Raw genomic sequence first — 14,091 nt, 5'->3', positions numbered from 1 at the left:
GTGGCTGTGCCTGATAGATGGGAGAATGTTACCTGACTATTAATTTTAATATTAATTCTTTTTAATATATAGTTTAGTGATGATTGCCTAGCATATTTCTGTGGCTGTGTTTTAAGGTCCATTTAGAAATACAGAAACCACAACCAGTGCTGATTTGTGCTGAATTCTAAAATTTATTACTTTTTAATGCTTTTACCAACTTATTTGCTAATATTCAATACATAAAGAAAAAAATATTGGAGAGGGTTTGGTTTTGTCTCCTATGAAATCAAGATACTGTATATTGTTTGATTTTCTTTTTTCTAGTTCAAGCAGAGATGCATCGTCCTGTTTTTCTGTCCTTTTGTTCAGAGATGAGTATCATGTTGATATGCATGCATCTGAAAGGAGTTCAGAATGTTCCTTTCAGTTTGCTGGATTAAGTATATTATCTGAGACATAATCAGTATGATCATCCATATGAACAAAAATGAAAATTTTTAAATCAATCTGACCTACAGTAGAACAAATTTAAATGAAAGATGTTACAGAAATTGTAATTATGATGAAAGCTTAACAGTAGTAGCTGTATGAGCTATAAGGTATTGTTGTCCTTAGCTGAAAAAAAAACAAAACAAACAACTGTTTCATGCTCATTTGTTTCCAGGGGCAGATTATTGTAGCAGGTTTTGAATGTATATTACTAGAATTTATAGCCCTGCTAGCTTTTGATATTTATTAGCCTGGAAGGAATACGGCTTCTTACTTTCGGACATACAAAATATGCAACTTTATGCCTACATGTATTTGACTAGAGTACGTTCTTTCATCTCAATTAAGTGTTTTTGATTTACTATGAACCCAAACAAACTGTTGAGGTCCTGTGGTCAAACTTGGTCATAGGACAAATAACTGTCATGTTACTGAGCCTTTTGAGCAGGTTCAAAAGCACTATTTTCAGGTGTTTGAACAAAGAGTATGAGCAAAACAGTGTTACTGACTAAAAATTCTTGCTTGACTGCATGAGGTACTCTAAAAATTTATTGCTCAACTTTAATGGTTTTGAGTGATGCCAGCAGACTATAACGGATACCTTTTCCTGAGTAACCTGTCAGTCATCATTCAGATATTTTACTTATGTTTTTAAAAGGTTTCCTCTGCTGAGGACTGGTCATACACGAGCAATTTCTCTCTCCATCGACAACACCATGAAAATGGCAATGACCAAATGCTTCAACAGATTGGATATCATTTCAAGCTTCCCCTGACCACAGATCCCATTAAAAAGTTTAAAGATATGATTTACCTCACTCAGGTAACAGTGGTATCTTCAGTAGAAGTAGCTGTTCCAGTAGTCACTATTAGTAGTTGAAATTGGACCTAATCTATTAGGTAACGTTCAGTCATACAGAAACAGTTTCTGCACTGGAGTATTGGAGAGTCCAGTATAATTTGGAACAGGCTTGTCTCTCATTTGCTATAGAGAATGCAGTTTTCATCAAAGACGATCTGGAATACTTCATTTTGCAGAAACTGGCTTAGTCAGGAGAAAGTCAGATATGTGTCTGTCTTGATCTCTGTCCTCTGCAAGGCACGCTTACATTGCTGGCTGGGGATGTAGGGACATTCTGCTCTTTCTTGGTAGAGAACTCTTCCTGGGACTACTGTATTATTCTCCGTATGCTGTGCTTTTCATGTGGCCCACAGGGATGTATTGCTTCTATTTTTGCCATAAGGAATACATTAGCTTTTGAAACAAAATTATTTGTAGAGGCTGTAGTTGTCTGTGATCATCAGTAGCTTTTATTTTGTTGCTGTCTCAAATATTAATGCTTTTTTTCTTTTTTTTTTTAATCAGTGGATTATATTTTGCTTTTCATCTGAAGTAGTTTTGCCTCACACTTGCTTTTTTCCTTGCAATTTCTTTATGACTTACAAATGATATTATTAAGTTTAAAGTGCTGTTATTTTTTTGTTGTGTTCCAAGAATTTCAGAAATGCTCTTGATGGGAATAACTGGATTTGACAAAGTTTTTGATGTTTGAGAGCTGCTGTCAGCAAGTTTTATATAAAACCAAAACAGCTGGAGAAATTTAACCACTGCTGACAAGAGAACAAGGATAGACGATGCTGTGAAATTGAAAGCAGGGTGAAACTTGCACAGTGACTTAGAAAGCTATGGAAGTTTTTGCAGGGTGAAGTCTGTAGAGGCTTTACTAACAAGTTAAACAATATAAGAACACCGGAATTGCAAAAATGAGAATAAAGTTGGCTATTATAGTTAACCAGAAGTGTAATTTTTATTCTTTAGGACAGGTAACTTTTTCCTTCGTTTTGTGACTTCTTTAATAAGTCCCCATCCTAATTAGTACTCTTTGTGATGAAAATAACTGGTTATTTAGCTTCTGTCAAGAAGCTGGTCAATGCAGAATTATTGAAAATGTTTTTTAAGGATCAGATGGGGAAGCTGGGAAGAAACGTAAATGCAGGTTAGAAAAGATTGCTCTTTGGGTGCACAATTTTGAATGTATAATGGGAATTTGTGTTTAAAAATGTGTTGTTATTGTGAAGTCTGCATTAATTGAGTAAATAAACACATTTTGAAAGTAAAATATAGTAAAATAACTACTTTTTTAATGTATTTGACTCAAGGTGATGCAGGCTCAGTGCGTTAAGACAGAAACTGAATTCTATCGTTCTAGTCGAAGTGAAATAGTCAAGGGAGAAGGACACACAATGGGTGCTCTGTATTGGCAACTCAATGACATCTGGCAGGCACCTTCCTGGTCTTCCTTGGGTAAGTTTTACATGAGAATAGACAGGGCAGGTAGGGAAGAGTAAGGAGGAGTACCTATTTTTAAATTATGCTTTGTACGGTTGTATTTTGATGATTTTATCCCCCATACCTTCTGTGGAAAAACCATGAAAACAGCTCCCTTCAGCAGGCAGTAGTGCATTGTAAAAAAATCTATGGAACCGTGATCCTGTCCTGAGAAAGGCTGGATGTAGTATCTAGTGGTTAGACATTTAGGTTTCTTCTGTAGTCACTTGGAAGAGATGGTTATTGCATCCTCCATTGTCTGGTAAGTGAGATGAATTATCTTACCCCTGCAGAATTTTCTTTTCATAGAATTTCATATGACGTCTCTCACCCAGCATATAGCTTTTGAAAAGTTCTTTGTAGAAAAAGATAACTAGCTGAGGTTTGGTGTCTAACTTAACATCAGGTGAGTTGAATCTCACCTTGTGACTAAATTATTCTGTTAATATGCTATTTAGCTAAACTACACATGATATCTCCTTTTATTCTTTATAATACATATTCTTTTTAGAACACTAGAGTGGAGTAAGGAGGCATATGAAGAGGTAAGAAATACCTCTTCATATAAACAAGGAATAAGGAAGGAACGTGTGGTAGGAGAGAAGTGGTATAAGAGAAGTGGCTGTATTTCATATTTTGAATGTTTTGTCTGGAAGTCATTTTGAAATGGAGGTGCTGTTCAATGACAGTTAAATAGGACTTCGTTTTTTTTTTTCTTTCTTCAATTTCAGTTATTTGTCAAATATTCTGTTTTTGAAAATATTTCCTTAAGACTTTTTTGTGTGGTGAAATATGAATAGACTAGAAAAACCTAGGAGGTAGTGTGACGTTCTCCATCTGTCCTTAGAAAAAAATGCCATTTGGCCATGTTTCAGAAACTTAGCTTACCCTACCTTCCCTATCTTATTTTTAGTTTTCTGGGAGTCATTTGTACCTCTCACTTTTTAGTAGTCATCAAAGGAACAACCGCTAGCAGCGAAAAACAAAGCAGTAGAAGTAGCAGACTATTTTATTTACAAGGGTCCAACTATAACATTCTTATTTCTGCACTTATATGAGAAAAGAGAATATAATGCTCATTTTTGTGATTCTAGCAATGACTGTTCTTAGACTTTCAATGCCTCAGAATGAAGAGAGATGCTTGAAAAAAATATCTTTTTATAAAGACAGAGGTATATTGATAGATGAGGTGATTGTGAAGACCGTAAATATGTATTTTTCAAGTACAGAGCTGATGTCATTGTAGAAAATGCATCAAATACTTGAATTATTCATGTGTTGTTGAAGTTAGTTTACAGAAAAGAAGCTCAGCAGAGAAGCAGCTGTCCCTTTGTTTTGTTCTATTTCCTCAGTGGAAATGAGGAAAGGTTTAATATTCATTTAATTAGGCAGTGTAGTAGAGGGATTTTTTGAAATGCTAATAGCTGAAATTATGCAAAATTTCAGATAAATTAGTTTTATTTGCACTTCAAAAACGTGTTTCTGCGTCTTGGCAGAGTGGTATCACCAAAGTGCCTCTTATTTAAATCTGCTATTTCACAGAGTCCCATGGAAGTGGTTGTATAATTTCCTGTACCAAGCGGAAATGTTTCCTTGTGAAATGAGGAGCAGATATCTCATTTCAACTCACCTTCATGATGTTTACTTGGAATAAAATGAAAACAGTACAGTATTTCTGTCTACTGTTCAGAATTTAACAGGTTATACTACAGCTGGGTTTTATTTGTTAGCACCACTTTGTGAAACCCTTTGTGCCACATTGACTGCTTTAGCATGCGTGTTGTGTGTTTTGAAGAGTACTGTGACACATGCAGCAATTTATCACCCTACTCCATAACTGTCACCTTAAGATACCCAGCTCAGTTGTCATGAGATTCTCGTGAAGAGGGAACTGGCTTTCATTGCAGGTTCAATATTCAAAGCCTTTGGTGAGGTGACACCGTAAGCTATTATGGAGAGTAATAGATTTGAACTTGTGAGTGATGTGAGAGAAGAACTACCTGTGTGCTATCAGGTTGCATTTGGTGATGTGATTAATTGAAAATGTGTTCCAGGGAAAAGATCTGCTTGTTCTCACTCCTGCTATGAGTGTAGATAATTTCTGGGAACAGCCAGAAAAGACTGGTGACATCTCTTTGCAAACCTAATTTTTATTTCCTTTTCTGAAGTTCGGTATTATGAAGAGTGCAGACTCATTTATTACCAAGAAAAAAAAATGGGAAACTTGGGTTTCTTCTTCAAGAATCCATTTAAATGTTGGGGAAGGAGTAGAAGGAGGAGGAAAAAACCACTCTAGGGCTGTTTTAACTAACTTTGGACTGTTACCTTTGCTATGCATACCTTGCAACAGGAAGGTTTAAGCTCAGAAATACCTCAGAATAGCTACTTAACGTCTAGATTTCTGGTATTCATTTTTGGAGCAGGAGGAGTATTTTATATGCAACTTGCCTAATTTTTAAATCAAGAAACTGACTCTGTGATGAGCTGAAAAATGTGACTTTTCTATCAGTGAGCTTCTGTGCTGTCTGAAGTTATTTTGATGATGATATTATCAAGATCCTACTACTGGAAAAGTTACCTTTAAAAGTCTCTTTCCGTGTGAACCTGCTCCAGCAGTCTAGCTCTGTTCATCAAGTGGCTGTAGGTTTTTTTGGGAAAGGATATATCAACCTTAAAAAGCTAATCTCAGGTAAGCAGACTAATGTTTGCAAACATCTTAAAACAATAGCTATAGTAGTTAAAATCTAGAATTAGTTTTGATATGGTAAAATTTTTTAAGTGTGTGGCTTGTTTGCTGTTATTTGCCGATTGTGGAGTTTTTTTGGTTTGTTTGGTTGTTTTCTCCCTGCAAAGGTATAAGGCCAAGTTTATGCTGTATTGTTTTCTCCACAGTACCAGTTATCTGAAGATCTTTGTATTTGCTGCCTAGGTAGAAAACCTGTTTTTCCCTTCAATGGCTACTATAATGTGGTTACATAAAGAAAATCAGTCAGGAATCAAGGCACAGGGGAAATGGAGGGTCAGGCCCAGTAGAGGATAAATAGGAATTTATATTATGCTAAGTTACAGAAACTGCTCTATTTCAATTGTTTTTCTACTTAACACAAGTAGAAGTCTAGATTTTCATCATGTAAATTAAACTGAAGAAAAAGTTCAGGTCAGCAGGCAATGGAAACCTCAACCCTTTTTGGGTGTCTTGTCTGTGCTCACGGAGGGCTCTGTCTGAGGCCTACAATGAAAAGCTTCTGTTGCACAACAGTTGGAATTCCTGAAAGTCTTGTGGCAGTCCTGAAGACTTCCGAGATTTCAGACCCTCCCAGAGCCTGGGCTTGGATGCAGTGCTCATTTCTCATGCAAGGACAGCTGCTATTATTTTTCAAATAAGATACTGGCTCATAGTTTGGTATGTTTTAGGTAAGCTGTTCCCAGTCCAAATCTCTCATCTCCTCAAACTTTATGGCCCAAAAGAATAATTTGTTTGCACTCCTTGGTTTTGGAGGTATTGCACTTCAGACCACCAGTGCTTTCTACCAGGAGTTGTCCTTGGAATGAAACAACATGGCTTTGTTCGTGTGCTGAGTGGCACCATTGTACTCACTACGTTCATCAGCGCAGCAAACTGCCTGTTTTGAAGAAACTGTACAGCCTCTCCTAATATAATTTTTCAGGCTTTGTCTCTTCAGTTTGCTTCAGTAGAATTAGCATGAATGCCAGTGTTATTTTGTTGGCATCAGTCTGATCTTATAACACAGTTGAGTTTTATACGAATTTTCCAGGCAGATTCAAGTTTTCTTGTCTGTTCACCCATCTAGATGACTGTGAGTTTGCTTAAAACGAGGTGATGTGCAGGGTACTGGGCTGCAGCTAATGCACTTTGTTCTCCATGAAGTTCATTCATGTCTGTGTGAAGTGCAGCTGAGCATGTTCAGGTCTGCCTATAAAAGCCACAAACACACCCTTTCAAGACCTACGTTACTCTGGATATGAAGTCCTTAATTAGGTGTTTACAAGCAAAAAACACCAGTGTGTTACTGGAAATACTTCTCCAGCATCCCTGAACTTTAAACCAGCTGAATAAAACAAAGAACCGGGGGAGGGGAGTAGATATCTAAGTTTTTTTTTAAATGAGAAAATGGATCTGACTTGCTGCTTTTAGTGCTATTTCAAAAACAGTTGAGCAAAGAGAATTAAAATGCTGATAGAGGATACAAGGTCGAAAACAAAGAATTATTTCAAAATGTTTGTGTGGCAGTGTTTCATCTGGCAAAGCTACTCTTTTAGGAGAAGAGACAGAGTTTATCTGTTAATGATAGACTGTCAACATTAAAAGTAATGAGGTATAGTATTCCTTTAAATAGGTGAAGCAAACTGGCTTATCTACAGTATGTCTTCAGTAAATCCCATAAAGTGAGCTTTGTTTCTAGACCTTGTCAAAATTCATTTTGCCAAACTTGGAGCTGTCCTTGGTTTGAATACTTGGGCTTCATTGCTCCTGGTCTTTTAGGGAAGAACTGAAAGGAGAATTGAGAAAAAGGGAAGAGAATTAGGCAGACCATTGTGTCTGTCTCCTTTCAATGGTGGGTGTTGGTGTCAATGCCACTAATGCCTGTGTCGTTGCCTGTGTTCTCAGCAACATAGAAGATCTAGCTTCATGCTTAACGTGAGCTATGCTGTGTCAGTTATGTTCAGGTCTCTCGTTTGAGGCTTTCCTTTATTGAATGACAGTGAATCAATGGTAGGACTAAATTTTTTTAAAAATTTGACTTTTTGGCAAAGCTAAAAAAAAAAAATATATCTTTCAAGAGCATCAAATTCATTTCAGAGGAGAATCATGACTGGAAAGAAACAAGATTAACTTTAGTCATTCTCTTTGCCCGATAGGGTGAAAAGGATTGGAGGGGACATTATTCTGTTAAAGCAGCACCTGAGAGCACAAGAAGGTATTGTGTGCCAAGGTAAAGTTGTATTTTGCCTGAATCTTTCTCCCTTTTAATCCTTTCTCAGAGTATGGTGGAAAGTGGAAACTGCTCCACTATTTTGCCCAAAACTTCTTTTCCCCACTGCTGCCTGTGGCCTATGAAGATAATGGTGTGTTGTCCATCTATGGTATCTCAGATTTTCACACAGACCACAAGCTGACTTTGAAGGTAAGTGACACCTCTTCAATTACTCTCACGTCTCTTGCTACAGAATGTCAGCTACTGAACACAGGAAAATTAAATGAACACATCTTTGTATAGACAAACTTCTGTAAGTCCATTCCCTAACTCAACATGATGCAATTTACTTGTGAACGGAGAAGGTCTCATGGTTGAAGTGGCAATTGGTGGCTGTGAATTAATAGTGACCATGTAGTAATAGAATTTAAGATCTTTGGTGGTAGGAGGAAAACTGCCTCTAAAACCTCAACCTGAATCTGGAGAGAGCTGATTTCAGGCTGTCTTATAGTACCCTGGGAAATGACTTTTGAAGGCATTGGTGTCCATCAGTGTTGGTCACTTCTTAAGTGTCACTTCCTATGAGCACAGGAACAGTCAATTCCAAAATGCTTGATGTCAAGCAGGTGGGACAGAAGGCTGGCTTGGCTGAACAAGGATCTCCTAGAGCTTAGAAAAAGCTCTAGAAAAAGAAGGTATATGGGTGCTGGAAGCAAGATCAGGGATGCTGTTGCAGGGAGAACATTTGTGTTGTCAGAGCCCAGTTAGAGCTGAAGATGAGTCATGTCAGATAACTTTGAGCAACTTTAAGAAATCCGTCTGTTTGTCTTTTTAAATCAGGCAGAGGAACTTGAATGAAAGAAAAAAGTCAACAAATCAGTCACTTAATAACTCCATTTTCCAGCACACTCCTGACAGGAATTAGCAACCCCTTCCTCTCAAGGAGCCTAGAGATTTAAAAAAACAAACAAAAAAAACTTTACAGATGAGAAGAGCAACAGATCCAGGCCGACTGCAACATACATGTTGTTAGGTTTATGTAATGGTCTTATTATTCAACAGTGATTGTTTGAATCTTTTCTTGTAGAGTTTCTTGCTATTAGAGGTGAAAATCATCTGGTACTGTCAGGAGAACAACTCTTCCAATGAGTATCAGGAAACCTAAGATAGTGGGTTGTTTTTTGCAGATGTAACTCTTCTTGTGTTAAGCTTTGTGGTATCTGAACAGGTCATTGTGAACTCCTGGAATTCTCTGGAGCCAGTATGCACTCTTGCCAAAGATGGTGTGACTGTTAAAGCACAAAGTGCTTTTTCCATCTACAAGGAGTCCATAAATGCCTTGCTGGAAAGATGCAGAAATTGTACCAGGAAAAGCTGTGTTGTTTCTTTTTACCTTACGGGAGAAGATGGACTCCAGAGTCCAATGAATCATCACTTCCTTTCATCCCTGAAGGATGCTGTAGGATTGGAAAAGACGCAACTTAGTGTAAGCTGTCTTAAATTACTGTATTTGGTTTTGCTGATCCAATTTTATATTTTTATATTTTATATTTTTTTTAATTTTATATTTTTTTATATTTTGAGTAGTTTGCCTCTTTTAGTTTCTGCTTCCACTGAATGTTCTGTCTCCTTAGCTGCAGTAATCTAGCTTCTATGTAGAGGAGTTCAAAGTCATGTGGTTTTTTTGTCATCACAGCATATCTGAATAACACTGTTTTTTCTATGTATATTTGTTTTGTTTTGTTTTGTTTTTTTTAAATGATGAATTCTCCATTTCATTTGTTTTGTCTATTTTTCACTTTACTGCTGTAGCATTGCTCCTTTCATTCTAATTGTCTCCAGACAGCAAATAGCATTGTGGCAAAGCATTTTTGGCTTGAAAATATCAGTGTAGGTTGGTACCAGGTCAAGGTAATTCGGTTTATTGTGTAGTACATTAGTGTCAACAGTATTTCTTCTTGAAGTGCTCAAGCTCTTTTAGATCAGTGTAACGTTGCTAACGTGCAATATTGCATACTCATTTCCTTGTTCTGCAAATCCCCGCCCTTCAGACATGGGGCTAAGATTTGCCTTACAGTAATTGTTTCATAATATCTGTAAAGTGTGGCAGTCTTCTGAATAGACACAAAAGCATTCAAGTGTTCCATAATGTTTGCTTTCTCCATTTGCTGATTTTTTCCCTGCATTTCTCCTGTTCCTTGCAAGCTTACTTCTATGGAAGTATATACAGGCTTGCTCTGTGTGTGTGTATGTAGACATATACTCATACGCACACACAAATTTGGTTAAGCTTCACTTTTCAGTACGTAAATCGTACTGCAAAATTCTTAGTCAGCAGAGTGGCTGAATGGGGACCTGTGTGTTCTCACATGTGGCTTCCAGACTGCAGCCTTGCTCTTTAGTGCTAAACTAAACAAGGGGAGAATAGAGGTCTTTAATCTCTTTAAATCTAGACCCGCATAATTGCTTTACAAAAAGAAAATGGGCTAGATTTTCCCCTCTTATCTCTTTGATGGCAACAGGGCCTGCTTTCTGATTATACAAAGGAAAGAAACCAGCCTGTTTTTTATTTATTTTTTTCAGCTGGTGGCACAATCTGGAGTCTGAGTCATGCTGGATTGCTTTTTTTTATTTTTTGAGCATGACATCACCAGTAATAAAAGCTGTGCAACTGGAGCACTGCTGGGAAATTTCACGCCTTTTTCCCATGGCTGTGTTGTCTCTGCAGTAGCAGCTAGTAAGGATAGCTAGCAGGGATAAATGCAGAGTAGGTATTTTAAGAACATACGCAGCTGTGATTTAAAAAATATTTCTGTTTCATAAGAAGGTGGTGCTTCTATACATAGTTACTAATAATATAACTAGGCTTTCAAATATATTGCTAATCTAAGTGCTACCCTTCATAGCATTGCTTACTGTTTCTTCAGTTAGCACAAAATACGAGCCACGTGTACTTTTTTAAAAAAACTAGTTGTTGTTTTTCTTTAAGCGGGATGTGGTTTCTGCATTTTTTGCTCTCTATGTATTGGAATTTAAAAGCAATGTATCATAACATTTCTTGACAGGGAATGGAGACTACTCCATGAAAATTTATCCTGGTTGTGCTTTTAAGCCTAAGAGAGATTAACTACTGATAGAACTTCAAACATTAGGCCTCGTTCTGATATTTCACAACATAGCTGCCTTTTCAATGTAACATAAAGACTATTCTGTTAGGAAGAGGTGACCTCTTGTGTTGCTGTGACTTTTGCCATGTTTTGCATCTGTGTGGTTCTGTTACTGATGTAATCAGAAAGACCAGCTACTTTAGAGCATAAATTTATAGGTTATACGTGAAGTACATAGGTAAAGGGGGAACTCCACAGTAAATCATCACAGTAAGTTTAGGATACAAGTTTTGAGTATAAATCATATTACTATTTATTTGGTAATTTTCAAAAGAAAGGAAAACTCTCCTTAGTTTCATTTTTCACAATCTGTGTTATTCTGAAGAAAAGCTATCATCAATGTTTGTGGTTTTTTCATGATTGTTATATGTATTTGGCATTTTAGTTCCAGAATATATTACAATAATAGAATAGGAAAATAAGAAAAACTTTAATCAAATGTGTTTTTTTTTCAGTCTGTTTTAATCACAACTCTTTTACAGTTTGGGTGTAACTGGTTGTTCTTAGTAAGTAAGTTTTTTATTTTTATTTCTTTTTTTCTTCCAGGCCACTGTATCGCAACAAGATGATGTTTATATATTTGATCTTCAGACTACTGCAATTGCTCCTTTTGTTACTCTGGATGTAGGGAGTATAAAGGGCAGGTTTAGTGACAATGGTTTCCTCATGATGGAAAAGAAGAAAGTGGTCATTTTTTATCCCTGGGAGCCTACCAGCGTTGAAGAACTAGAAAAGTCCTTCACCTTGACATCTTTGATGGACGTTGCCTGATCATTTTGTTCTAGAAGACAAGACAGGGAGAGGAAAAACTGGGAAGAATTTGACTGTAGTTGAGGTGACCTATGAGATGAGATGACTGAATGTTTTGTTCTGTCATGTGAATTTTAACTGCTGGTTCAATATAAAGATAGCAACAACACAGCTTGCTTATAATATATGTGGTGCATTGAAAGTAAGGCTTTCTCAGGTAATTACATCCCACACAAAATGGGAGAGGTTAGTTGGTGTAAGACTCTTCCAATTCACGTAAAAGAAATTACTGGGTTGTAATTCTCTCCTAAGTCAAAGACAACACAGATATGTACCTCTAGATTGTGTTTGTAAAAATATATTTTTTTTCCACTTTCACAATGCTATAAGTGAAAAATCATCCTAGGACTACCAGAAGGTAAGGAGGAAGGTCAGGGAATGAAGCTGAGATCACCTCCACGGAAGAGTTGAACAGTGCATTTTTTTCACCCAGCTTCCTCCTAGAGTGGTTTGTTTCATCTACAGTAGTCCTTGCCCCATTAATCTGGTTGCTTGTGCAAGGCCTTATATGTGAGGCCAGGCTGAGGAAGGAAGCTGGGAGAAAGAAAAAAAGGGGGAGGAGGGGGAGCACACCACCACACAGTGCTGCTGGCTGCTGCTCTCTCTATATCACTGCCTCATTTAAGTCCCTCTGCATGCTCCTCATGGCAGTGGCAACAGGGAGCATGTAGACGTGGTGCATGGGACATGGTTTAGTAGGCATAGTGGTCATGGGTTGATGGTTGGATCTTAGAAATCTTTTCCAACCTTAATTATTGTATGGTTCCCAGACAGCTGCAGTCACAAACTTTGTTTGCTCATGTGGATTCCTGCTTAGTGTGGCATGGTATGAGATATGCCTGGCCGTGGGAAAAGAATGAGAGAAAAGCTGGCAAAGGTGCAAAGAGAAAGGAAGCAACAGAGAAAATAAATGGTTATTAAGAGGACCACAGAGTTAGAACTTTCTCCTTTTTCTCTACTAAATGCACAGTGCAGGGACTGATGTTCTCCCTTGTGCATTGTTGCTGCCTCCTGGCACTCCTTGTGAGTGGCCTGTGCCCCGCTCTGGGCCTCCTCTCCTTTCATAGGAGTTGGCTTGCTTGTTTATCAAGCAAATTGTCATAATTCTGCTTTGGTGTGTTTGTTCTTAACCTCTTGTGTGTATGTTATCTCCAAAATGTTACATGGACATCATCAAAGGAAAACCTGAACATCTTCTTTTTGTTTCTTTGTGTATACCTTTCCTGTTGAAAACACTGCTTACTCATGATTGGATCTGGAGGTCCATTATGTTTGTTAGTCCATACAGAGTAACTGTGCATCACCTTTTATTCTGTTTCTGAATAAGTTGTTCTTAAAATGTTTTGGCTTCCCGTGGAAATGTCTCACTTAGGCATTTAAAAATAAGAAAATAAATATGCTTCAGTGCAGGGGCTACAGCAGTCTGTGGCGATGATAGCAGAGGGTTTGGTCATCTGGAAGTCCAGGTCACCAAGCTGTGCCTCAGGCAGGTTGCTAAACATCAATTTCTTCTTTCAGATGTGATTTGAAATGCAGCTGAGATCTTGCTGGGGTTCCATGGGGAACCTGTTGCAGTGCAACTACAGTATGCATTTTCCTGCATTTTTCTACTTCGCAGTCGAAAGTGTCTGAACAAGCTGTGCTGGTGACATCCACTCTGAAATGAAAGCACCATGTAGATGATATTTGCAGGGGGTGCTGGAGTATGGAGTACACGCAGGGAAAATGATTGTGTGTCATGTTGGTCAGTTAGAAAAACTGAAGTAAAGGGTTGCTTTGTTGTAGTGGCTGCAGCTGTAATGGGTAATAAATAAACATCTTGATAGGTGCTTGGTGATCTGCAGCTGTTTTTGGAATGGGTCATTAACCAAAATGAAAATAGTCCTGAGAAAGAGGAAAAACTTGAATGTGGAAGTGAAATGATTAATGAAATTTCCTTACAAATGCTTTACTAGGTCATCAAAACAGCTAACTGAGCATTGGAGGTCTTTTCTGATTCAAGAGTTCTTAAAAAAAGATGTGAAATAATTAAAATATGTTTGTGCACCAATATTTACAGATTATGCTAAATAAATAGGGAAAGTGATTGCCATGAATAAAACTTTACAGAAAATGCACGTGTTTATAACCTCATGTGAATGGTACATGAGAGGCACCTTGGCCCAAGAATAGAAGAAAAATCCTTTAGATTTTTCAGTGTCTTGGAATGAAGTGGAATCATAACAGCAATAGAGCCCTATATAAGGTAAGGATGGAAAAATGTAACCACTATGCAGAAAATATGGGATAAAAATTATTAATAAATACTATTGCAGTATGTTAGGAAAAGAAGAGGTTGGTCAGTATCTTCCCATCCTGCTTTGTTGTAGAAATGTCT

At 37.4% G+C, this 14,091-nt stretch overlaps 1 protein-coding gene across 4 annotated transcripts in view; it reads left to right on the top strand.

The window, feature by feature from the left end:
• Window positions 1-13,827, top strand: part of MANBA (mannosidase beta) — a 48,976-nt gene extending 35,149 nt beyond the window's left edge. For all 4 annotated transcript variants that reach the window (XM_019614813.2, XM_031553124.1, XM_031553123.1 and 1 more), the window contains exons 13-17: window positions 1,130-1,294; window positions 2,632-2,776; window positions 7,805-7,947; window positions 8,966-9,223; window positions 11,451-13,827. In XM_019614813.2, the coding sequence (XP_019470358.2) occupies window positions 1,130-1,294; window positions 2,632-2,776; window positions 7,805-7,947; window positions 8,966-9,223; window positions 11,451-11,675 (936 nt within the window). In that variant the 3' untranslated portion in view covers window positions 11,676-13,827. The remainder of the gene's footprint in view (window positions 1-1,129; window positions 1,295-2,631; window positions 2,777-7,804; window positions 7,948-8,965; window positions 9,224-11,450) is intronic.
• The last annotated feature ends 264 nt before the right edge of the window (window positions 13,828-14,091 follow it).

The sequence above is a fragment of the Meleagris gallopavo genome, chromosome 4 (genome assembly GCF_000146605.3).
Source record: "Meleagris gallopavo isolate NT-WF06-2002-E0010 breed Aviagen turkey brand Nicholas breeding stock chromosome 4, Turkey_5.1, whole genome shotgun sequence".
Lineage (NCBI taxonomy): Eukaryota > Metazoa > Chordata > Aves > Galliformes > Phasianidae > Meleagris > Meleagris gallopavo.
This window is presented reverse-complemented; position numbering and strand designations above follow the sequence as displayed.